Genomic DNA, 23,111 nt, shown 5'->3' on the forward strand with positions numbered 1-23,111 from the left:
CCCCCATCTATTCTCTGCCTCCCATTGAGTCCCAGCTGATCGGCTGGGTCTTCTTTGGTTGCCCTGCACAGGAGAACGGAGCTGGAAAGCAGGTTAGTGGGGTGGGGAGGGAATGGAGATTTTGCAGTATATCCTTCCCACGCCACGCCCACCAAGCCACACCCACAGAACTAGTAGTAAAAAAAAATTGATTCCCACCACGGGTTTGTACGTGTTAAGGATCTGTCATACGTCACTCTTCCATGTTGTTGTAACGCTGAGAGGTCACTAAATGAATGGTTGTAAGTCAAGGAATACCTGGAAATATCGCCCCCCTCAAAAAAATAGACCGAACCATCTTATATAGGCCAGCAAAGGCACACACAACCAGCCCACAAACCACAAAAAGATTGACAATAGAATAGAAAAAGAAGTAAAACTGATGGCAGGAAGTTGGCCTGTCAAAGAAAGATGTCCGCCCCCACAACAGTGAAAAGCACTGATGTATTAAGACAACATTTTGTTGCAGACCTCAGTTGTTACTGTCAAGGTGTGTGGATTTCTGGGAATGGAAGTGCACAGATGCTGGATGGGGAATTCTGGGAGTTGAAGTCCATAGAACTGACTAGGAAATTCTAGGATTTCACATCCACAAATATTGCCTGGGGAATTCTGGGAGTTGAAGTCCATAGAACTGACTAGGAAATTCTAGGATTTCACATCCACAAATATTGCCTGGGGAATTCTGGGAGTTGAAGTTCATAGAACCTGACTAGGAAATTCTGGGATTTCAAATGCACCAATGTGGGATGGGGAATTCTGGGAGTTGAAGTCCACAGATACTGACTGGGGCATTCTGGGATTTCAAATTCACAAATGTTTGGCTGGGCCATTTTGAGGGTTGAAGTCCAAAGACGCTGGCTGGGGAATTCTGGGAGTTGAAGTCCACAGAGGCTGAGTGATTTGAAATCACAGACCCTGTGATTTCAAATCCTGGCTGGGGCGTTCTCAGAGGTCAAGGCCACCATGCTGGCTAGAGAGCATTCTGGGAGTTGAAGTCCACTCATCTTAAAGTTGCTGAGGTACAGAAACACTATTTCAGAGCACCAAATCGGCCTTGTCTGATTGCCCGAAAGCTAAGCAGGATCAGGCCTGGCGAATGTGCGGATGGGCGAGGGCTCTTTGCTGCTTCTCTCTTCCCCCTCCAGTTTCCTGAACGGGGACAATTTATAGGCAGGCGAAACGGAACCCACACTTGTGTGTGTGCGTGTGTGTGTGTTTGCCTCTTGTTCTACGTGTTCGTTTGGCACCATCTGTGAAAAATGCAACCTACACACCAGCTGGAGAGATAGTGAAAAAAATGAAAGGGGGGAGAAGAGAAGAAATGACCGAGATTTTTGGATGGGGACGGCGAAGAACAGATCGTTCTATGAAGTTCGGTTAAGTTTCACCACAGGAGAACAGTTGGCGAGGCGCCCTGCGAGGTCAAAAAAGTCAAAATGGAGGACACAGCCATTCTGCTGAAGCCCCGGGTTGTCTGCGCAGGGCTCCAATGGGATGGCTGCAGCTGCCATTTTGACTTTTTTGACCTCCCCTCTGTAGAGACTGTGGCAATTAAAAGGGCACATTCGCAAATAACTATAGGTAGTCCTCGACTTACGACTACAAACGAGCCCAAAATTTCTGTTGCTAAGCAAGACGGATGTATTGCCGGAGTTTAGGACATTTTTGCTACATTAAGTGAATCACTGGATGTTAAGCAAACCCCAGGATGGCTCAACCGTCACAAATCCAGGCAATCCTTGACTTACAACAGTTCACTTAGTGACTGTTCAAAGCGACAACGGCAATGAAAGAAGTGACTTATGACCATTTTCCACACTTATGACCATTGCAGCATCCCCATGCTCACATGATCAATATTCAGATGCTTGGCGTCTGACTCATACTTATGACCGTTGCAGTGTCCCGGGGTCACACAATCCCCTTTTACGACCTTCTGAGAAGCCAAGTCAACAGGGAAGCCAGGTTCACTTAACAATCAGGTGATTCACTTAACAACTGAAGGGACTCACTTAACAACTGTGGCAAGAAAGGTCATAAAACGGGGCAAAATTCACTTAACAAAAGTCTTGCTTAGCAACCCAAAATTTGGGCCCAGTTGTGGTCATAAGACAAGGATTACCTGCACGTAATTCAGAATTTTTGTGGCGGATGATGATGGTTGCTGAGAAATGACTCAGAAAACTGTGCATTTGAACGATTGCGGGATTAAATGGATGCTACACCAGAATGTAGGAATAGCAAGGCAGCCCTGGGAGTTGCAATGAAAGAAAAAATATTAAATTTATGCTGAATGTCACCCTTCAACAGAATGGCTTCAAGCTGTTTTATCGCTGGGATATCACCCCAGTTTTAATTCCTAAAATAGATAAAGTTTTCTCTAAAAATTGTTGGAAATGTAACAAGCAGCTTAGGTCCTTTTATATATACCCTGTTTCCCCCCAAAATACGACCTACCCTGAAAATAAGTCCTAGTTTGATTTTTACACATGTGCCCAATATAAGTCAGACAGGTTGCCTGATTAGAAACCAGGATGGCTGTGAGTTCGAGTCCTGCCCTAGACACAAAGCCAGCTGGGTGATTTTTAGGCCAGTCGCACCTCTTCCATTACTAGGAAAGTGAGGGAGATGGATGGTTAATACGTTTGAAAAGAAAGAAAGAAAGAAAGAAAGAAAGAAAGAAAGAAAGAAAGAAAGAAAGAAAGAAAGAAAGAAAGAAAGAAAGAAAGAAAGAAAGAAAGAAAGAAAGAGGGAGGGAAGAAGGAAGGAAGAATGAGAGAGAGAAAGAAAAAGAAAGAAACAAAAAAGAAAAAAAGAAAAGAGGGAGTGAGGAAAAAACAAATAGGGATGAAGGAAGAAAAGAAGGAAAGAAGAAAGAGAGAGAAAGAAAAGGGAGAAATGATAAATAAATAAGGTGGGAGGAAGGGAGGAAAGAAGGAAGAAAGGAAGGAAGGAGGGAGGGAAAAGGAAGGAAGGAAAGAAAAATGACAGAAAGAAAGAAAAAGAAAGAAAGAGGGAGAGGATAAATAAATAAATAGGGGTGAAGGAAGGAAGGAGGGAAGGAAGGGAGTAAGAGAAAGAAAAAGAAAGAAAAGAGAAAGGATAAATAAATAAATTAATTAATTAATAGGAAGAAAGGGAGGGAGGGAGGAAGAAAGAATTAATTAATTAATTTGCTTTATGGCAAATTTCTGGGGAAAAAAATGGAATAAATTGGGGAATTTGTTCCCCCTGGATCTATATAGCCCCTTGCTGGATCTGGTCCATTTTCAATTTTGATCTCTCTTTTCCTGTTTTTTTCTTCTTCTTCTTCTTCTTCTACACACTAAATAAAGTCCTGTTGTGTTCAGTTGGGGTGGGGTGGGTGGGGGGGAGAAGCCATCGAGCTGACCTTTAGAGTTTGACACTCCCTCCCCCTCTGCAAAATTTCTTTCCACTATTCTGCTGGGTTGGGAAGAATTCAAAGAAAATTGTGAATAGCAGACAGGAATTCTCCAGAGGAGAAATTACTCATGATTTCAGCTCTGCAAGCGCGTGTGTAGTCACACACACACACAAGTCTGCAGAATTTGCAAGGCAAAACCAGCCCACCTGCCACGTATTTTGGCACTCCCCAGCTGTTCAACCCACTCTTGGGGAATTTATTGTACCCAACTGGGACTTCTTGAATATGAGTGTGGATGAAACCAGGATGGTGGGCCAAAATTAGGATTTGAAGCGCCTGGGAGAAGGTGGCAAAACTAACAGCTGCAATCCCGACTTCCAAAGCCAGAAATAGCTTTCCTGTCCCTCCCAAACCAAATAATTAACTCTTTTCGAAGTCAGGGTATAAAATGAGCTTGCGGAACTCCTTGCCACAGGATGCAGGGATAGCCGAACCGTGTGCATTTCTTTAGGTATCAAATCCAACGACATTTATTAAATTTCTGCACCACCCATCTCACCAAAGTGACACTGGGAGGTTTGCAACCTCGTAATAAAAGCATATCATAAAAGCATAAATGAAAAAAAATACAATTAAAAATGACTAAAAACTTACAAGGAAAAAATAAAAATCAAGTTAACCATGATTGTTGGTTTACTGGCTTACGCTTAACCAAACACCATGTCTGTGTCCATATAACATACTAGCCCCATACCCGTACTTCGCTACAAAACTATGTGGTTGGGATTAGATTTTGGGGAGGAAAATAAGGCGGGGGTGTGTGGAATTCTGCCTCTGCCTACCAGCATCCATCGGAATTCATCTGGCTAGCATCCTGTCAGTGTGTGAGAGAGTTGAGGGCTGTTTGGAAAATGAAACAGTATTTGCTGTGGGGAGTGGGAGTAGAACTCCTTAGCATCAGAGCGTGTTAATAATAATACTATACGAAATACTAATGTTCTGATGGTCATTTCGAAAAATCCTGTCTTAGTGAGCACCTACCGTGTTTCTCATATAATAAGGCCGGGTCTTTTTTTTTTTTGAGCCCCGAAAAAATGGCTAGGTTGTCTTTTCGAGGGTGACTTAATTCCCCCCCCCCACTTGCATCTTTGGGCAGGCAGGCGGCGACGGCTTGGATGTTGATCTTGGCGTTGGTGGGGCACTTTGTATCAGGGTCAACACAGGCAGCACCATATCCGGGTGTGCAACAAAAGTACTTCCTAACAGCAAGCCCCCCTGCCATTTCCCCCCCATTTCGCATGTTTTAATATAGGCCTTAATTTGGGGGGGGCTTAATTTCATTTCATTGGGACTTCCTATTGGGGGAGGCCGTATTGTTGGAGAAACAGGGTAGAAGCCAAGAGGAACAGACGTGCCAAATTTCAAGTATGTAGGCTTTAGAGTTCTGGAGATTTTGTGATGATGCGTGAGGGGCATTTTGCTTATATATCTATAGATTTAAGGCACCAGGCTAGAAAGTGGGGGACTATGAAGTCTAGCCCCATTTTAACCATGAAATTGGGTTTCTGAGCCAATCCCTGGCTGATTGTGAGTTCTTCATGAAAACCACCTAGGTAACTTTTGGCCAATAACCTGACTGAGTTCACATCAGATACTTAAGCCTACCACACCCAGGTAAACAAAACACCCTGGCTTGTGTCAATACAACATACTCACGCTTAATTCAGCAAACATCTTAAGGTTTAATAAGAAAACAAGAGACAGTTTAGTGGTTAAGGAAGGTTTATGTTGGATATGTTTGCAGCTTGATTATTTGTAAAAATACTGAAGGACTGATACAAATAAATACATATTTTTTCTGATGGTGCTTTAAAACACTTCTATAAAACACCCAACTTTAAAAGTAAACTAATGAAAAAATGGATCTCATTTTCCCCGTTTTACCATTTCAGCATCCAACCTGGGCTGCTCTTTACATGTTTTGAAGATATATTTTAATAATAATCCTCTTTAGCATTTATTTATTTGTTTGTGTCATCTTCAATTTTTGGTCACCAGGTTACAAAAAAGATGTTCAGAAATTGTAAATTCAATAAAATCTATTAAAAAAAAAAGATGTTCAGACTTTGAGGGGAAAAAAGTGCAGAGAAGAGCAGCTAAGATGCTAAGATTTGTCAGAAATGGTGTAGGGTCTCCTGCTTGGGTGGGGGTGGGGGGTTGGACTAGATGACCCAAAAGGTCCCTTCCAACTCTGATTATCTGTAATCTGATTAAAGACCTGGCAACTAAAACAAATGAAGAATGGTTGCAGGATTTGGGTTGGCTAGTCTAGAGAAAAGGACAGTGGATAGCAGTCTTCCAGTATTTGAGGGGTTGCCACAAAGAAGAGGGGGTCAAATTATTTTACAAAACAGGCAAGATAAAAAAACAACAGATGGAAACTAATCAAGGAATTAAGGAGAAATTTACTAACAGTGAGAACAATTAATCAATGAAACAGAAGTTGTCTTCAGAAGTTGTGGGTGTTCCATCACTGGGGTATTCTATTCTATTCTATTCTATTCTATTCTATTCTATTCTATTCTATTCTATTCTATTCCACTCCTTATACCTTATTTCTATTATTCTATTTCTATTCTTCACTGCCCAACACTTGATATTCAATGGGTTCAGTTTTTGATCTACGACTAGCAGCACCTTTTAGCAATTCGGGGCGACCAACCTGTTGCAGGTGAGCAGTTGGCCAGAAGGCCATCTTCAGGTGCCCCATCACTGGAAAAATTCCAAGAAAAGTTTGGACATTCATTTGTCCAGTATAGTGCATGGGCAGGGGGTTGGTCTAGAAGACCTCCAAGGCCCCCTTCTAGCCCTAAGGCTTTAGGGGTGAGTTCCAGATGTTGAGGTGATTCTTTGGTGCCACCCCCAATATCTGAAACTTAAGGCTTGCTTTATATGATTCAGGAGGGAGCGAACAGCCTTCATAACTTGAAGCCAGGGATAGTCCTCTTTTTGTGACTTTCTTGCCTGCTGTTTTAAAATTCCTCTCTTTCTGACCAAAAGAACCTGAGACTTAGTCACACGCATCATGTGTGCATGTGTAAGTGCGTGCATCATCCAGACATGTCTAGGGACGCACGGACAATTCAGTGCAATGGGATGGCTGCTCATCCCATTGACTCTTAAGACAGTGACAGCGAACACGCATGTCAAAGGTGACACACATGGCGTTTGGGTTAACATACCAGCATTCACCAACACGCCACAACACGTGCAGGTTGTCCTTGGACTTGCGACCATCACCGAGCCCCAAATTTCCGAGCAAGACAGTTGCTAAGTGAGTTTTGCCCCATTTTACGACCTTTCTTGCTACCGTCGTTAAGTGAATAACTGCATTAAGTTGGTAACACGGTTGTTAAGTGGGACCTGGCTTCCCCATTGGCTTTGCTTGTCAGAAGGTCACAAGTAAGGATCATAAATTTGAGTCAGTTCCCAAGCACTTGAATTTTGATCACGTGACCGTGGTGTGAAAAACAGTCATGTCACTTTTTCAGCGCTGTTCTAACTTCAAACAGTCACTAAATGAACTGTTGTAAGTCGAGGTCTACCTGTATTCTTCAAAGACACCTGTATTTGCAGGATTTTCAAAGGCTGCGTGAGAATGGGGTGTGCCTTCACTTTGAACATGAGTTTGTTTTACTTGTGATTCACTGGACTTTGTATTATATAATACAAAGCATCGCTCATGATTAGATTGTGTTCTTGCAAAATAAATGAAAATATAAAGAATTGTTCCTCTTTGGTTTGTGTGTTGGTGACACCCCAACAGAATCAAGTTAGGCATTTTCCTAATTTTTTTTTTTTTTTGACAAGCCAAACTCAAAAGCTTTATCATCATTGCCCCAAACCTGAATCTCCCTTTTTCTTTTCTTCTTAAAGCTAATTTAAAAAAAATAACACCTGTATTTAGCTCAGATCAACTAGGTTAAGTTACCAAAGATCTGTTTCCCAAATTTTTTGTTTGTTTCTTTAATGTAATTTTTTTAAAATGCAACCGTGTTCCCTCTGCTTTCACAGACCTTCCAGTTTCTTTGTAATATTATTATTATTATTATTATTATTATTATTATTATTATTATTATTATTATTACCTTTAAAAACACATTGAAATACAGGGGAGAGTTGGAAGGGAGAGGCCCGCAGGCTGGAAAAAAATATATAAAATGAGACAAGTTGGCAGCAGTGATGGAGGAAAGGGGGATGAGAGATGGAGTTTGGGTGCAGGAATTAAAAAAAAAATAGGGTGAAGATGACCGAAGAGATTAAGATAAAAGTGTTGTGAGAAGGACCTCTGGATCATAACAGAATAACAGAGTTGGAAGGAGGACCTTGGAGGTCTTCTAGTCCAGCTCTTTGTTCAAGCAAAAAAAAAAAACCCTAGAACATTTCAAACAAATGGCTGTCCAATGTCTTCTTAGAAACTTCCAGGGATGGATAACCCAGAACCTCTGAAGGCAAGTCATCCCACGGGTTAATTGTTCTCACTGTTGGGAAATTTGGACCTCTCCTGGATTAGTTTCTATCTGCTTTGGAGAATAAGTTGACCCTTCTTCTCTGTGGTAACCCCTTAAATATTGGAAGACGGCTATAGCCCTTCTCTTCCTTAGACTAGACGTACCAAATTCCTGCCACTATTCGTCCTTCGTTCTAGGTTGCTTCTCTCCTTGATCATTTCGGCCATCGCTTCTTGTCTGGCCTTCAGGTGCTTTGGATAACAGGTCGACCTCTTCTTTATAAACCTCCACAAGGGAGTTGGTTATGGGGCGGGAAAGAAGGAAGGCCAGCTCATATGAGACCCAGGGCCTTCTCTCCAAATCATTGTTCGTTTGCAAAGGAGTAGAATCCAGCTGATAACCAGACACGGGGCTTTTCCGGCTTCTTAAAAATCATGGTTGGGGAAAAAATAATAATAATAGAGTGTCAGGCCTGGAGAACAGGGTGTGTGTATGTGTGTAAGTGTGCGTGTAGGTGTGTGTGTGTGTGTGTAGGTGTGAGTGGGCTTGGACTCTGACCATGTCAGGCCGCACCCCAAGAGCTGACCACGGGGGTGGGGGGGAGATGGAATTTAAATCGGAAATAAAATGGCTGGAAAGAAAAAGTGGCCGTTGTTTGGTTGCAGGGAAAGCGGATGGGACATCTTCGGATAACAGTTGGACAGAGGGCAAAAAAAAAAAAAAAATGGGAAGGAGGGAAGATGTGTGTTTGTGTGCGAGTGTGTGTGTGTGTGTGAGAGAGAGAGATAATGCATGTGTGTGTGTATGTACAGATGTGTGCTGAGCGCAAGCCGGGTGGCCAGAATGAAAGGAAGGAAAGATCGGGAGGAGGAATCCAGAGGAGATGAGAACTGAGAAAGGGAGGAGGACCAAAAAAAGATTTTTTTTAAAAAAAGATGGAGAAACACCCGGGGAGATGCTAAAAAAAGGAATGCAGGAAACCCAACTGAAAAGGGGGATGAGATTGGTGGGGAGAGGGAGCAGAGAGCACCGGGAGGCGGAGAATGCCTGCTCTCCAACCTCCTCCTCCTCCTCCTCCTCCCCCCTCAATTGTCTCCCATCCTGATTATGGGACTTGTAGTCCATCCCGTTTCAATGGGACAGAGGCCCGGTGGAAAGGCAGGGAATGCAGGCGGAAGAGGAGGAGGAGGAGGAGGAGGAGAGGGGCGGCCTGGGAAGGAGGGGAGGATGAAAGAGGTGGAGGGGGGGGTGGGGGAGGGAGGGAGGGCCGCCGTCGCCCTACCTTTGTGCATGCCAGTGTAGCGGTCCTTGAGCACGGTGAGCTCGTAGATCTGGCCGAACTGCTCGAAGAGGGGCTTGAGGTCCCTCTCCTCCAGGTTGCGGGGGATCTGGCCCACGAACAGCTTGATGGCATCCAGATCCTTCATGCCCTCCGGGTCGGCGGCGCCGCTGCTGCTCATGGGGGAGGCGCGGGGCGGCTGCTGCTGGGGCTGCGCCTGCCGCCTGGGCTCGCTGGCCGGCAGTCTGGCCATGCCCCGGGTCCCCACGCGGCCGGGCGGGCGGGCGCCCCACGGGAGGAGGAGGAGGAAGAGGAGGAGGAGGAGGATGCGGGCGGCGCGGAGTCGGGAGCTGCGGGCGGCGACCAGAGATGCAGCGGGAGGCGAAGTGGCGCTCGCAGCATCAGGACCACAAAAGGCGGACCGCTCCGCAGCGACGCCGCCTGGACGGACGCGGAACTGCAAAGCGCCGCCGCGCGAGAAATGGGAAGAGGGTGAGGGGAGGGGGCGGAGGGGGGAGAAGAGAAAAGAGGGCACCGGGAGAGGGGAGGGGAGGGGGGCTTCCCGGGGCCGCGGGAAAAGCAGCCGCTCCGCCACGTCCCCACGACCGGCCGGGGCTTGGCTCGGGGGTTGCGGAGGCTCTTGAGAGGCCGGCGGATGGGGGTGGGTGGGGGTGAGGGGTGGGAGGAGAGACAGCTGCTCCCGTGGATCGGCAGCGACTGAAAGATAAAACACAGAGGGGGGCACCTTTGGGGGCGACTCCAAACACTTCCGGGTAGTAAAATGAGAGAGAGAGAGAGAGAGAGAGAGAGAAAGGGAGGGAGGGAAGGAGGGAGGGAGGGAGGGAGATGGAGAGGGGCCAGGGAGAGGGAGGGAGGGAGGGAGGGACAGAGAGGGAGGGAGAAAGGGAAGGAGGGAGGGAGGGAAAGAGGGGAGGGAAGGAGAGGGTGAGAGATGGAGAGGGGCCAGGGAGAGGGAGGGAAGGAGGGAGAGAGAGGGGGAGGGAGGGAGGGATGGCAAGGGAGGGAGGGAAGGAGGGAGGGTGGGAGAGAGGGGAGGGAAGGAGGGACAGAGGGAGAGAGGGGGAGGGAGGGAGGGGGGAGGGAGGGAGAATGGGGGAGGGAAGGAGAGGGAGAGGGAGAGAGATGGGAAGGGGCCAGGAAGAGGGAGGGAAGGAGGGAGGGAGGGAGAAAGGGCAGGAGGGAAGGAGAGGGAGAGGGAGGGAAGGAGGGGCGGAGGGAGAGAGAGGGGGAAGGAGGGACGGAGAGGGAAGGAGGGAGGGAGAGAGGGAGGGAGGGAGGGAGAAAGAGGGGGGAGGGAGAGTGGGAGGGAGGGAGAAAGAGAGAATCATTGCAAGGAGATGCGGGATATCTAAACCAAGCTTCCACTAGCAGAGACCTTGGCCCAAAAAAATCCCCAAATCCTCCCTGAGATGCAGAAAGGAATTTTGGAATAAAAAAGGTGAAAATCCGGGTTCAAAGGATAACCCAGGAATGACTTGCTGGGAGCAAAAACAGAGGAATCCCATGCTTGGTATCAAGAGGAAGAGAATTTATATTACAGTTGAATCTTTCCTTTACTTCAATCTAGGGGGAGACCCCGTTTGGAAAATTGGTTGTTCATCAAAAGGGTGTTTGAATAATGAGGTGGATGAGAAAGAGGGAGGGAGGGAGGGAGGGAGGAAGGAAGGAAGGAAGGAAGGAAGGAAGGAAGGGGAGGAAGGAAGGGGAGGAAGGAAGGGGAGGAAGGAAGGGGAGGAAGAAGGGGTGAGGGAGAAAGGATGAGAAAGAGGAAGGAAAGAAGCAAAGGGAGGAAGAAAGGGTGAGGGAGGGAGGAAGGAGGGGAGGGAGGGAAAAAATGGGAGGGAGGAAAAGAAAGGAAGGAAGAAGGAGAAAGCGGAAAAGGAAGGAAGAAGAAAATGGGAAAGAGGTAGGGAAGGAGGAAGGAAGGAAGGAAGGAGAGGGATGGAAGAAAGGGAAGGAAGGAATAAGGGGAAAGGGGGAAAGGAAGGAAGGAACAAACATACGAACAAAATGGGAGAGAGGAAGGAACGAAATGGGAACGACGGAGGGAGGGAGAGAAGAAAGAAGAGGTAGAAAGAGGGAAAGGCAGGCAGGAGAGAGAGAGAGAGAAAAAAGAAAAGTGATACGGGGAGTGAGAAGGCTCCAGAATTTGGGGTTTCACCCATGAAAGCCCCCCACCCTCTTCTAGCATTTCATGAGAGAGGGGGGGCTCCTCTTACTCAGCCATTGGGTTACAGGGGTTGGATTTGTGGTCTTGGGGGCGGGGGCGGGGGGCAGATCATTCTATCTGGTCTCTCTACACTGTGGCACCCCAAGCCAACACCTGGGTTTGGGGCCAGCTGCTCCCAAAACCTGCAAAAATAGCAGAGATCACACGCAAAGGGTTTTTCTCCCTAAAGTCATCCTTCGAAAAATTCCACACCCAGAGAAGAATTTTTTTTGTTTTTTCCACACCCAACAAAGGGTGTGAAAGGGTGAGATTTGCAGCTGTGACTTCAGGGCCCAGTGCTGCCCCCTTTGCTGTTGAACCTCTGGGTAGGAGGCCGCTGGCTGGGATTGTGGTCCATCCGTTGTGAGTCAGCCACCTTGGGGATACCCAGCTGTGTATCTGAACACTGGGTTGACTAGGGGATGCTCTTATAAAGTCTTCTCTGCGTAGGTCTGGGTCATAATGTGGAAAAGACCAGCTGGTCTTTGGGGGTTTGGGGGCAAACCCAGATCTTCAGATGCCCCCACACACACACACTTTAGACTTGAACAGTTGCAATGCCCCCTTGGGGACCGATGTGTAATTTGGGGAACACTTTGGATCCAAGGAGCAGGTGACAACTGTGGCCAGGGAGTTCTTTGCACAAATCCACTTCAGAGCCAGTTTGCTTTAGTGCCGGCCTAGAAAGCAGGAGAAAGAGAGTTCTAGTTCCACTTCAGGCATGAAAGCCAGTTGGGTGACTTTGGGGCCAGTCACAGGAGACAGTGAATTTAAGTTCCACCTTAGCCATGAAAGATGATTGGGTAACTCTAGTCCAATCACCAGGAGAAAGAGAGTTCTAGTTCCACTTCAGGCATGAAAGCCAGTTGGGTGACTTTTGGGCCAGTCACAGGAGACAGTGAATTTAAGTTCCGCCTTAGCCATGGAAGATGATTGGGTAACTCTAGTCCAATCACCAGGAGACAGAGAGTTCTAGTTCCACTTCAGGCATGAAAGCCAGTTGGGTGACTTTTGGGCCAGTCACAGGAGACAGTGAATTTAAGTTCCGCCTTAGCCATGGAAGATGATTGGGTAACTCTAGTCCAATCACCAGGAGACAGAGAGTTCTAGTTCCACTTCAGGCATGAAAGCCAGTTGGGTGTCTTTTGGGCCAGTCACAGGAGACAGTGAATTTAAGTTCCGCCTTAGCCATGAAAGATGGTTGGGTAACTCTAGTCCAATCACCAGGAGACAGAGAGTTCTAGTTCAACTTCAGGCATGAAAGGCAGCTGGGTGCCTTTTGGGCCAGTCACAGGAGACAGTGAATTTAAGTTCCGCCTTAGCCATGAAAGATGGTTGGGTAACTCTAGGGCAGGGATGATAAACTCACGGCCTCCATGTCGGATCCAGCCTTCAGGGTGCTTAAATCTGGCCCACAGGGCCGGCCTAGAAATATGAAAATACCGGCTTGTGGTGCCTCTGTCCCAGTGGTGGGATTCAGCCGGTTCGCACCAGTTCAGAAGAACCGCTTGTTAACTTGCTGAGCAGTTTTGGTGAACTGGTTGTTGGAAGAAATCATTCGGGCGGAGAACCAGTTGTTAAATTATTTGAATCCCGCACTGCTCTGGCAGCTAAAACAGGCTGCGTGTGGGGAACCCGTGCCTTTTTTTCACCATCCATGGCCTCCTGCAGCACTCTGCCAGCAGAAAGCAGGCCCCAAAACAGCCTGAAAGTGGCCTGAAAATGGGCCAACAAAAACAAGCTGAAAACGCCCTGAAAAAACAGGCCAAAAACAGGGCCGAAAATGGCCGCCAGAGTGCTGCAGGAAGCCATGGAGGGTGAAAATGAGGCACAGGGAGGCCATGTGCAGTTCCCCCCATGCCCCTCGAAGAAATCCAGTTCGACATCCCTGCTCTAGGCCAATCACTAGGAGATGGCGAGTTCTAGTTCGGCCTTAGACATAAAAGCCAGCTAGGTGACTTTAGGCCAATCACTAGGAGACTGGGAGTTCTAGTCCCGCTTTAGGCACAAAAGCCGGTTGGATTACTTTGGTCAAGTTCCTTCCTCTCAACCCAACCCACCTCACAGGGTTGTTGTTGTTGTGGGGATAATAGGAGGAGGAAAGAATATGTTCGCCCCGTTGGATTTTTTATAATAATGATACAGGCAGAAAAATAAAATATAAAATAAAATAAAATAATGTAATAAAATAGCTTCTGCAATTCAGATGTTACTGAGCTGCTGTTGTGGTTCATCGGCAGCAGGTGCAGACGGCTGAGGTCTCGGAGAGCGAGGACTCAGATGAGGGGCCTGCGTGTGATGCAGAGATGGGGCCAGGACCAACAGGGAGTGGAATGCGGCCTTCGGAGATTGTGGAGGCTGGCAGCAGTGAGGAAGAGGCCCCCGAGGAGCCTGTGCCCAGCGTGCATGCGCACAGCGCTGCTCGAAGGAAAGAGCATCTGCAGCAGCACAGGCGACTCGGGAGTAAGGCTGCAAGGTAACGGCCCCTCCCTGAGAAGATAAAAGCCAGCTGAGACACCGGAGTTCTTTGCAGGAAGCAAAGAAGTTTTTGCACTCAAGCCTTGTGGATGTTCGGAATATCTTGGTTGGTGTTTGGAGACTTTTTGTATTTGAAATATTTCTTAGTAACTTTTATGTTCTTGGCAGCCTTGCACCACCTTGGCAAGACTCATTCTTACCAGAGATAATTAATTTGAAACAGCCTTTTAACCATGAAGGAACAGAATTCTTAAAGAATCATTAAAAGGTTTCGCTGTTACCTCTGTTTCGTGTTTGTTTCCTTGGAACAAGGTTTGAGTCAGAACAGCTGTGTGTGCTAAGGACATAATTATGCATACACAGGTAGCCCTCAACTTACGACCACAATTAAGCCCAAAATTTCCATTGCTAAGCAAGACAGTTGTTAAGTGAATACAACCCCCCCCACACACAATTTTAAGAGTGTTTCTTGTCACAGAATCACAGCAGTTAAGTTAGAAACATGTTTGTTAAGCGAATTTGGCTTCCTCGTTGTTTTGGCTTGTCAGAAGGTCGCAAAAGGGGACCACACACCCCCAGGACACTACAACCATCATAAATATGAGTCAGTTACCAATCAACTGAGTCACTTTTTTTCCAGTGCCATTGTAACTTTGAATGATGGGAAAACCAGCAATTGTAAGTCAAGGACTAACTGTATAATAGGAAGCGTGAGGAGACAAAGGGAGAAATTATAATCCTATGTTCTTCTTAGGAGCAGGGTGTGCATTTTTGCTGAAAAGCCATTTCTCTTTCTCTCTCTTAGCACATACCGTTTGCGGGAAACGGCTGCTATTTATTTAACGTTATCAAACAGCCAATAAATTAGCACAAAAAAATACAAATATATGCTACATAACAAAGGTAATACCTGAATATTCAACACTTGGACAGAATTGAAATCCCAAAATAGGTATGGTGCCAAATTTGTTTTCACCCAGCAGTAGGAAAATTGCACTCCCAAGCATTTTGAATGTGTTGTAATAAGGATGGTGTCAGGATTCCAGCAATCACCCTAAATAAATCATGATTCTCGAGCCAAACTTCAAAAAATTTCAAAGGATTTATCAGAGGCGACATACTGGCACTGCCCTGTATGAAGCCAACTCTGGCATACGTAATTTACAGTCCCCTCTGACCCTGTTTCCCCCCCTGGGTGTGTCATCAATCCGATTCTCCAATTGAGCACATGGCTGGGTGTCATCATTCACGTTCTCCAATTAAATATATTTGCGGGCAAAAGCTCTGGTAGTTTAAGTTACAATCTTTTAAAGAGAAGAGTTGGAATGTACTTTTGCTCTTCCAAATTTCCTTCCTCCCCCATTCCCTTTTTTATGGCAAGTACTAAAACAGGCATAGGAATATTTTCTGAGTTGACAGATGCAGCAAAACTGGGGAAATACAGGCAGTCCTCGGCTTACAACAGTTCATTTAGTGACCGTTCTAAGTTATAATGGTACTGAAAAAAGCGACTTAGGACCAGTTTTTTGGTTTTTTTGGTTTTGCAGTATCCGCATAATCATGTGATCAAAATTCGGATGCTTATCAACAGGTTCATACTTATGACAGTTTGCATAGTGTCCCAGAATCAATCACGTGATCTCCTTTTGGGACCTTTGGATGAGCAGTCAATGGGGGGGAAAGCCAGATTCACTTAACGACCGTGTTATTAATTTAACAGCTGCAGCGGTTCACTTAAAAAAACGTGCCCCCAAAGGTTGTAAAATGGGACAAAACGCAATGCATTCTCGCAACGTAAATGTTCAGCTCCAATTGTTGGTCGTAAGTCGAGGACCACCTGCATTTATAACCAAGATTCCACCGCTTGTTAGCCACAGGTTAAGAGAATTAATAGGCAATCCTCATCTTACAGACGCAATCGGGACCAGAATTTTCATTATTAAGCATGTTTTAAATACGTCATGTCTTGATTTTACAACCTTTTTGGTCCAACTGTTAGGCAAACCCCTGCAGCTGTTCAGTGAATCCCACGGTCATTAAGAGAATCCAGCTTCCCCCAGGCTCAATAGCAGGAACCGTGAGAGGGATCTTGGAGTCTTAGTGGACAACCAGCTAAATAGGAGCCAGCCGTGTGCAGCAGCAGCCAAAAAAGCTAACGCAATCCTAAATTGTATTAACAGAGGGATGCAATCGAGATTAAGGGAGGTACTAATACCACTCTGTAAAGCCTTAGTAAGACCACACCTGGAGTCCTGCATCCAGTTTTGGTCACCACATTATAAATAAGATGTTGAGACTCTAGAAAAAGTGCAGAGCAACCAGGATGATTAGGGGACTGGAAACTAAAACATATGAAGATTGGTTGCAGGAACTGGGTCTGGCTAGTCTTGGAAGAGAAGGACCAGGGGAGACATGATAGCAGTCTTCCAATATTTGAGGGGCTGCCACAGAGAGGAGGGAAGGGGGATCAAGCTATTTATCAAAGCACCTGTAGACCAGACAAGGAATAATGGATGGAAACTGAACCAGGAGAGATTCAACCTGGAAATAAGGAGAAATTTTCTGACAGGGAGAACCATCAACCCATGGAATAGAAATTGCCCTCGGAAGTTGTGCGAACTTCATCACTTGAGACTTTCAAGAAGAGACTGGACTGCCATTTGTCAGAAATGGTGTAGGGTCTCCTGCTTGAGCGGGGGGTTGGACTAGATGACCTACAAGGTCCCTTCCAACTCTGATTGTTATCCCCCGTTCACTTTGCTTGTCAGGCACTGGCTGGGGAGATTGCAAATGGCAATCACATGATACTGTGACTGTCATAAATTCATGCAGGTTGTTAGGGACCTAGATTTTGACCAAGTAACTGTGGAGATGCTATGACGGTTGTAAGTGCGAGTCATCTTTTTTCAGCGCCACGGTAACTTGGAATGGCTGCTGAATGAACTTGGGTTGTAAGCCAAGGATTACTGGTATGCTTCTGTCCTTCATACAGGAAACCCTCAACTTACAACCACAACTGAGCCCAAAATTTACGTTGCTAAGTGAGTCTTGCTCCATTTTAGGGCTTTTCTCACCAGATTTGTTATGTGAATCACTGCAGTTCTTAGTCACAGGGTCATTAAGTGAATCTGGCTTCTCCATTGACTTTGCTTGTTAGAAGTTTGCCAAAGGGGATCATGTGATCCTGGGACAGTGTAATGGTCATAACTGTGAGTCAGTTGCCCAGCATCCAAATGTAAATCACATGACTACGGGGATACTGGAATGGTCATAAGTGTGAAAAACGGTCATAAGTCATCTTTTTTCAGTGCTGTTGTAACTGAGCTAAATGAAAGTCAAAATCTACCTGTTTCCCAACTTTTAACAGCTTGATGTGTGGACTTCAACCCCCAGAATTCCCCAGCCAGCATGCTGGCTGGGGAATTCTGGGAGTTGAAATCCACACACCAGCAAGTTTCCAAGACTGGGATACATGGAGCTAAAGGCATTTGATTGAGCAAAATAGTGACTGGACTGAACAATCCCTTCAGGGCGTTACAAGCCACAATTCATAGTTTATCCTGCACCAACACACTTCATTTAGGATTCTTTGGTAAAACCAAGTTCTTCTCCCCAAAAATGTTGTTTTTGTTCTACGATCTCTTTCCATGAAATCAATTCTTTTCTCCCATGTTCTGGGCACGCTAGGCACCTCACTAACAGAAGGGAAATAAAGGTTTCCTTTACCGTTGTGTCTAAATTGTAATAGTTGGGAGAGAACACCTTGAGGTCATCAAGACCAACGCCTGAAAAACCCATATCAAACCATCCCTGAGAGAAGGCTCACTCTGATTGGCAGACACCCCCTCATCTCTCTGGGTCATAGGTCCCAGTTCTCTTCTTGTGCCTTTGGGCCGGTCACTTTCTCTACTTAGCTCAGCCCACCTCACAGGATTGTTGTTGTGAGGAAAATAGGAGGAAGGAAGGAACCTTGGGTGTGTTCACCATCTTGAATATATGAAAGCGAAAGACCCACTCACGCATCATCACAAAATCTCCAGAGCCGTAAAGCCTACAAACTTGAAATTTGCCACGTATGTTCCTCTTGGCTTCTAGGTGCTCACTAAGAAAGGATTTTTCTAAATGACCATCAGAGTATTTAGAGCGTTTCCTGTATTATTATTATTATTAACACGCTCTTGATGCTAAGGAGTTCCACTCCCACTCCCCACTGAAAAGAAATCTCTTCCAAATGCAAAACACAAGCAGAGGAGGTTCAGTTTCAGATTTAGTTTCATAGCACCAAGCAGCTTTAGTATAGAACAGTTGAGCTAAGCCACTTCCTCCTTCTTGCTGACACAGCAAATACTCTTTCAGTTTCCAAACAGCCCTCAACTCTCTCACTCACACACTGACAGGACGCTAGCCCAATGAATACAGACGGATGCTGGCAGGCAGAGACACAATTCCCCCAACTTCTTTTCCTCCCCCAAAACTAAGCCTGACCACACAGTTTCATAGCGAAGCACAGGTATAGAGCTAGTTATTTATAAAAATAAAACAGGAACTGAACGAATGAACGAATAAATGTCAAAATCAGGCAAGCTCACAGATATTAGGGTTTGGTTTTTTTTTGTAATCGTTTTAATTTACATGTGCACATTTTTTTTTTAAAAAAAAATCAACCACGTCCCCTTTCAAGTTCTCTTGGCAGGTAGGCGTGGGGCCCACCCCACCCCAGACTCCTGCCCCTCCCCCCCCCCCCACCCCCAGCTTAGAATTATGGCACATGTTGTTTCTCAACCAGCAGCAACAAGTTGATGGTGGTGGTGGGTGGGTGGGGGAAAAAAAAGTCATTTTATCCGGGAGAAGGTTTCCATCTGTAGTGGGTAGAAATCGTGTCCGGAGGTTTGATCGGATCTTGTTTGGAGTCGAGTCTCTCTGCAGTTTCCGTGCCGGGGGAAAAAGAGGGAAGGAAAAAGAGCTTTTGCAGAGATGCAAAGATGGGAGAGAAAGAGTGTGGCTTGTTGTGGTGGTGCTTTTCTGTTTGTGTTTTATTGGTTTACCATCTCGAGCTTTTGCGTCCTGCTCCCGGCAAGGAGAGGAGGAGGAGCAGGAAGAAGAGGAGAAGCAGGATCCAACGGAGGAAGAAACGACACCAGGAGAAGATTTCCGGGCTTTTCTGCTTTCATTGCTGTTTGGATTTCCGAGAGACCCTTTGGACCAGCTTGTAAAGGAGGCCGAAATGCTAAAAAAAAGAAAAGAAAAAAAAGACAGAATGAGCCAGCACCCGGTTCTATCGACGTAGGGAATGGTTTTTTTTTTTTTTAAACTTGGCAACGTTAAGACATATGGGACTTCAACTCCCAGAATTCCCCCGGGGCCATGTGTGAAGCAAAATCGGGAATTACTGATGCACCAAAGCCTGAGAGATTATAAAAAGAAAGTTTACGTTTTGTCAATGTGGGATCAGCATCTAGATTTTTTTTCATTACATTGGTACCTTGGCACTCGACCGCTTCAAAACGCAAACGATTTGGGTACTTTTTAAATTTAAAATGTCATCCCAAAAATCAGCCTTTGTTTAGTACTCAAAACGTTGCTGTCGGGAGAGGGGGACAGCTGTGAGGGACGGACAGGAAGTCAGCCATGCTGGGAAGGTCACTGACAATAGGAAAAGGAACAGAGAAAAAGGCAACTGGACTTCCTGGTTTTTCTTTGAAGACATTTCGCTTCTCATCCAAGAAGCTTCTTCAGCTCTGACTGAAAGATGGTAGGGAACAGGATTTATAATCCTTGCAGACAGCTGGTCATTTGCATCCGTGTTAGAGATTTGTTGAGGCCACCTGTCAAAACTGAACAGCCCGCACCCATTTGCACCACTCAGGTGGCCCTGAGGACACAAGTAAACCTCCAGGTGGCCTCAACATCTCTCTCAAAGGATGCCAATGACCAGCTGTCTTCAAGGAGTAAATCCTCCCATCTTCCCATCATCCAGTCAGAGCTGAAGAAGCTTCTTGGGTGAGAAGCGAAACGTCTTCAAAGAAAAAAAAAACAAGAAAGTCCAGCTGCCTCTTGAAAAAAAAAAAAGCACCTTTGGAAGAACAAACAGAAAGTTCTTCCCGGCTATGGGTTATGTAGTTAACCACACGGTTTATTTGGGACGGGTCCTTTATCCATCGCACCTCCCAGAACCAATTCACGCCAAGTACCGAGGTGCCAACGCGTAGGTTGACGCGTGTCACCTTCACGCGTTATTGTGTTCGATCAAGGAATATTAGGAAGAAGAGAGCATTAAATGTTTATTAAATGTAATAAAGTAAACCTCTGGACCAGCTTGTAAGGGAGGCTGGGGTGCTAAAAAGACACAATAGGAACTGAGAAAGCAGAGCCCTACCTAAGTTGGGTACAGGGTTTCTTCAAACTTGGCTACTTTCAGCTGATTGGTAACTGAAGCCAAACAAAATGCTAGAGTCCTAGCTTTATTTTTTACATGTGTGTCCAATATAAGCCCTACCCCACAAAATAAGCCCTAATTAACATCCTGTCCATTCCAGAGTGCATGGGTAAAAATTAAGCTAGGGTGGGGATAGGTGTGTGTGGAGCTGCCCTACTACTTACTTTTGGAGCAAGATTTATTTAATTGTACTTTTATGTCAAATTTAGAAGCAGCCCATTGCGCTTGCAAAGCAACCGAAGACTGTCTTTAACCTCAGGTCACAGCGTCCCATGCACCTCGGCGTATAGTCATGCCCGACACATAACCCACGGAAACATCCTCGGACAATGCTGGCTCGCTTAGCTAAGAAACGGAGATGAACGCCGCTTCCTAGTCGGACGTAACTGGGCAAGGGAAACCTTTTATCTTTTTAGACTAATCCCAGCAGGGCTCATTCCTACACTCATCCCTTTATTTCATGCAGCAAAAATGCCGTAGGAAACCACCGAGCGTGGGCACTCACCTGGACAGCGATGTATGCCACGCCAAGGTAGGCTGCTATGCAGAGAGCCAGGAGCAGGTCGAAGATGGCCGGCTTGACCCTGAAAAGACACAAGCCACGTTCTCACACCCAGCAAGCTGCTTGTTTTGTAGGTCTGCCTCTCGAAGACCTCTTTCTTCTATCCCCTCTTCGGGCGTGCTACCATCCCCAAAAGAAAGGGCCAACTTTGAGGATGGTGAGCCAAATCAGAATCACTGAGAGTTGGGCAGCATACTAGTTTAATAACATCTACTCTGTTTCCCTGAAAATACGACCTACCCTGAAAATAAGTCCTAGCTTTATTTTTACATGTGCGTCCAATACAAGCCCCTACCCCTCCCAAAATAAGCCCTAATTAACATCCCGTCCATTCCAGAGTGCATGGGTAAAAATTAAGCCAGGGTGGGGATAGGTGTGTGTGGAGCTGCCCTACTACTTACTTTTGGACAGTTGTATGCCAGGCCTTGCGCACCCCGACACTTGCCTTTTCTTCTGCAGCCGTCAAGGCTTTCTTGAAGGCCGCTGGAGCTGATAACAAAGCTCTGGATCGATCCAGAACTCTGTTCTTGGCTGCAGAGGCCTTCGGGAAAGCTTTGCCGACCTTGCTGGCCAAAGAAGAAGTTCCTGAAGGCCTCTGACAGAGATAAGGAGGCCAGGGGCGACACGCACAAATGAGGTTAGTCAGTAACATTCCCAGAAAATAAGACCTGGTGCCTTTTTTGATGACAAAAGAATATGACAGGGTCTTATTTGAGGGGAAACACGGTATAGCCTTCTAAAACTCTCCTGTTTATCTGTTTGTAACCTCCAATTAGCCCGTATGGTGCATTTATGCAGGGACAATTTTTGAATTAGACTGCCTCAAACCTGCTAACTTAAAAGAATGTGCTTTTTACGCCCCGAGTCTTAAAGGAACGACCCAGGGCCAGTCAAGCTCCAAAATACATATTTACTGTTGTTCCACACTTACCTATACGCGTTCATTACTTGCTTCAGCTGGTCATAGAAAACAAATTCAGGATCCCTGCATATATATAAAAAAGGAAAGATCAAGAAGGTTGAAAAGAGCTACGGTTTTTAAAGGTCGGATTGAAAACCCAGGGACGACCTTATACCACAGAGGTCCCCAAACGTGGCAACTTTTAAGACTTGTGGACTTCAATTCCCAGAAGTCTCCATCCAGCATAGAGTTAAAAGTCCACAAGCCTTAAAGTTGCCAAGTTTGGAGACCTCTGTTATACCAAGTGAAAACACACGTCTAGCCCGGAAGTCATACAGGTATTCCTTGACTTACAACCATTTATTTAATGGCCGTTCAAAAATTACAACGGGACTGAAAAAAAGCGATTTAGGACAAGTTTTCCACTGTAGCATGCAGGGTCCTTGGTGCTCTCTTGAGCTTGGTGGTTTTCTTGCGGACATCTCATTGCCAAACTAGGCAACATCATCAGGGCTAAATAAAGAGGGGGCAACAAGTGGCCAGCTGAACACCTGGGAGCCCCGTCACCCTCCTCACCGCTTGTCTGCCTTCACGTAATGCTGCTTGACGTCTTTCAGGTAGCGGCTCAGGTAGTACTCCAGGGTGTTGATGAAGGTGCTGTCTTTGTCCACCAGCTGGGCAGCCCTCGGTTGACTGCTCAGCCAGTCCATCACCGACTCCATTTGCTCCTGCTGAATCTGCTGAATCAGGGAAGAGGGAAAGAGGAAGTCGGCCCGTTCTGCAGGTGAAAACCCCCAAAACATCCTTCTTTCTCTCTTTCCCCCTCCCTCCTCTCTCTCTCTCTCACACACACACACAGAGCTCTCTGGCCAGGAGCTTACCATATGTTCAGTGAAGATTTGGAGGTCAGCAGGCACGCCCTAGTGAGGAAAGGAAGAGAAAAATAAAAAAGAGTCAGATGAAAATCCTGGGGTTTTTTTTTTTTAGGACTCAACCGTCCACAACCTCCATTATCACTGCAAAGCTGAAAGACTAGACAGCTTCCCATGCGAGTCCTGGGCTTCGTTATCGAAGGCCTGTCAACCCACTGGGGAAATTTCTCACGTGGGCTCTCCGCTCAGTCCTCGGCCTTGTGTCTTCAACCAGGTGGTCTTGGATTGTGTGGGGCAGCATCCCTCAAACTTTCCAGCTTTGCGGAATGGTGTGGTGGGAAGAAGGGGTAGTTCCGGGCGAGCAGGCGCATGCAGCTCAATTCGCACAAGCGGTCCGTGCGCATGTCCCTTAAAA

The 23,111-nt window shown here is 46.2% G+C and overlaps 2 protein-coding genes across 5 annotated transcripts in view; both read right to left on the minus strand.

Moving 5' to 3' along the window:
• Window positions 1-9,553, minus strand: part of CELF5 (CUGBP Elav-like family member 5) — a 77,440-nt gene extending 67,887 nt beyond the window's left edge. The window contains exon 1 of the mRNA XM_087922667.1: window positions 9,221-9,553. Coding sequence (XP_087778793.1) covers window positions 9,221-9,470 — 250 coding nt within the window. The 5' untranslated portion in view covers window positions 9,471-9,553. The remainder of the gene's footprint in view (window positions 1-9,220) is intronic.
• A 9,390-nt stretch (window positions 9,554-18,943) lies between these two features.
• NCLN (nicalin) overlaps window positions 18,944-23,111 on the minus strand; it is a 34,101-nt gene continuing 29,933 nt past the window's right edge. For 2 of the 4 annotated variants that reach the window (XM_026699124.2, XM_026699122.2), the window contains exons 11-15: window positions 22,706-22,744; window positions 22,401-22,561; window positions 21,855-21,908; window positions 20,867-20,945; window positions 18,944-19,152 (exon numbers count right to left, since the gene is read on the minus strand). In XM_026699124.2, the coding sequence (XP_026554909.1) occupies window positions 19,093-19,152; window positions 20,867-20,945; window positions 21,855-21,908; window positions 22,401-22,561; window positions 22,706-22,744 (393 nt within the window). In that variant the 3' untranslated portion in view covers window positions 18,944-19,092. Of the gene's footprint in view, window positions 19,153-20,866; window positions 20,946-21,854; window positions 21,909-22,400; window positions 22,565-22,705; window positions 22,745-23,111 lie in introns of all 4 variants that reach the window. The other 2 variants (XM_026699123.2, XM_026699121.2) reach the window with 1 other exon arrangement.

This window comes from Pseudonaja textilis, chromosome 1 (genome assembly GCF_049901715.1).
Source record: "Pseudonaja textilis isolate UNSWEBS1 chromosome 1, rPseTex1.2, whole genome shotgun sequence".
NCBI classification, from domain to species: Eukaryota; Metazoa; Chordata; class Lepidosauria; order Squamata; family Elapidae; genus Pseudonaja; species Pseudonaja textilis.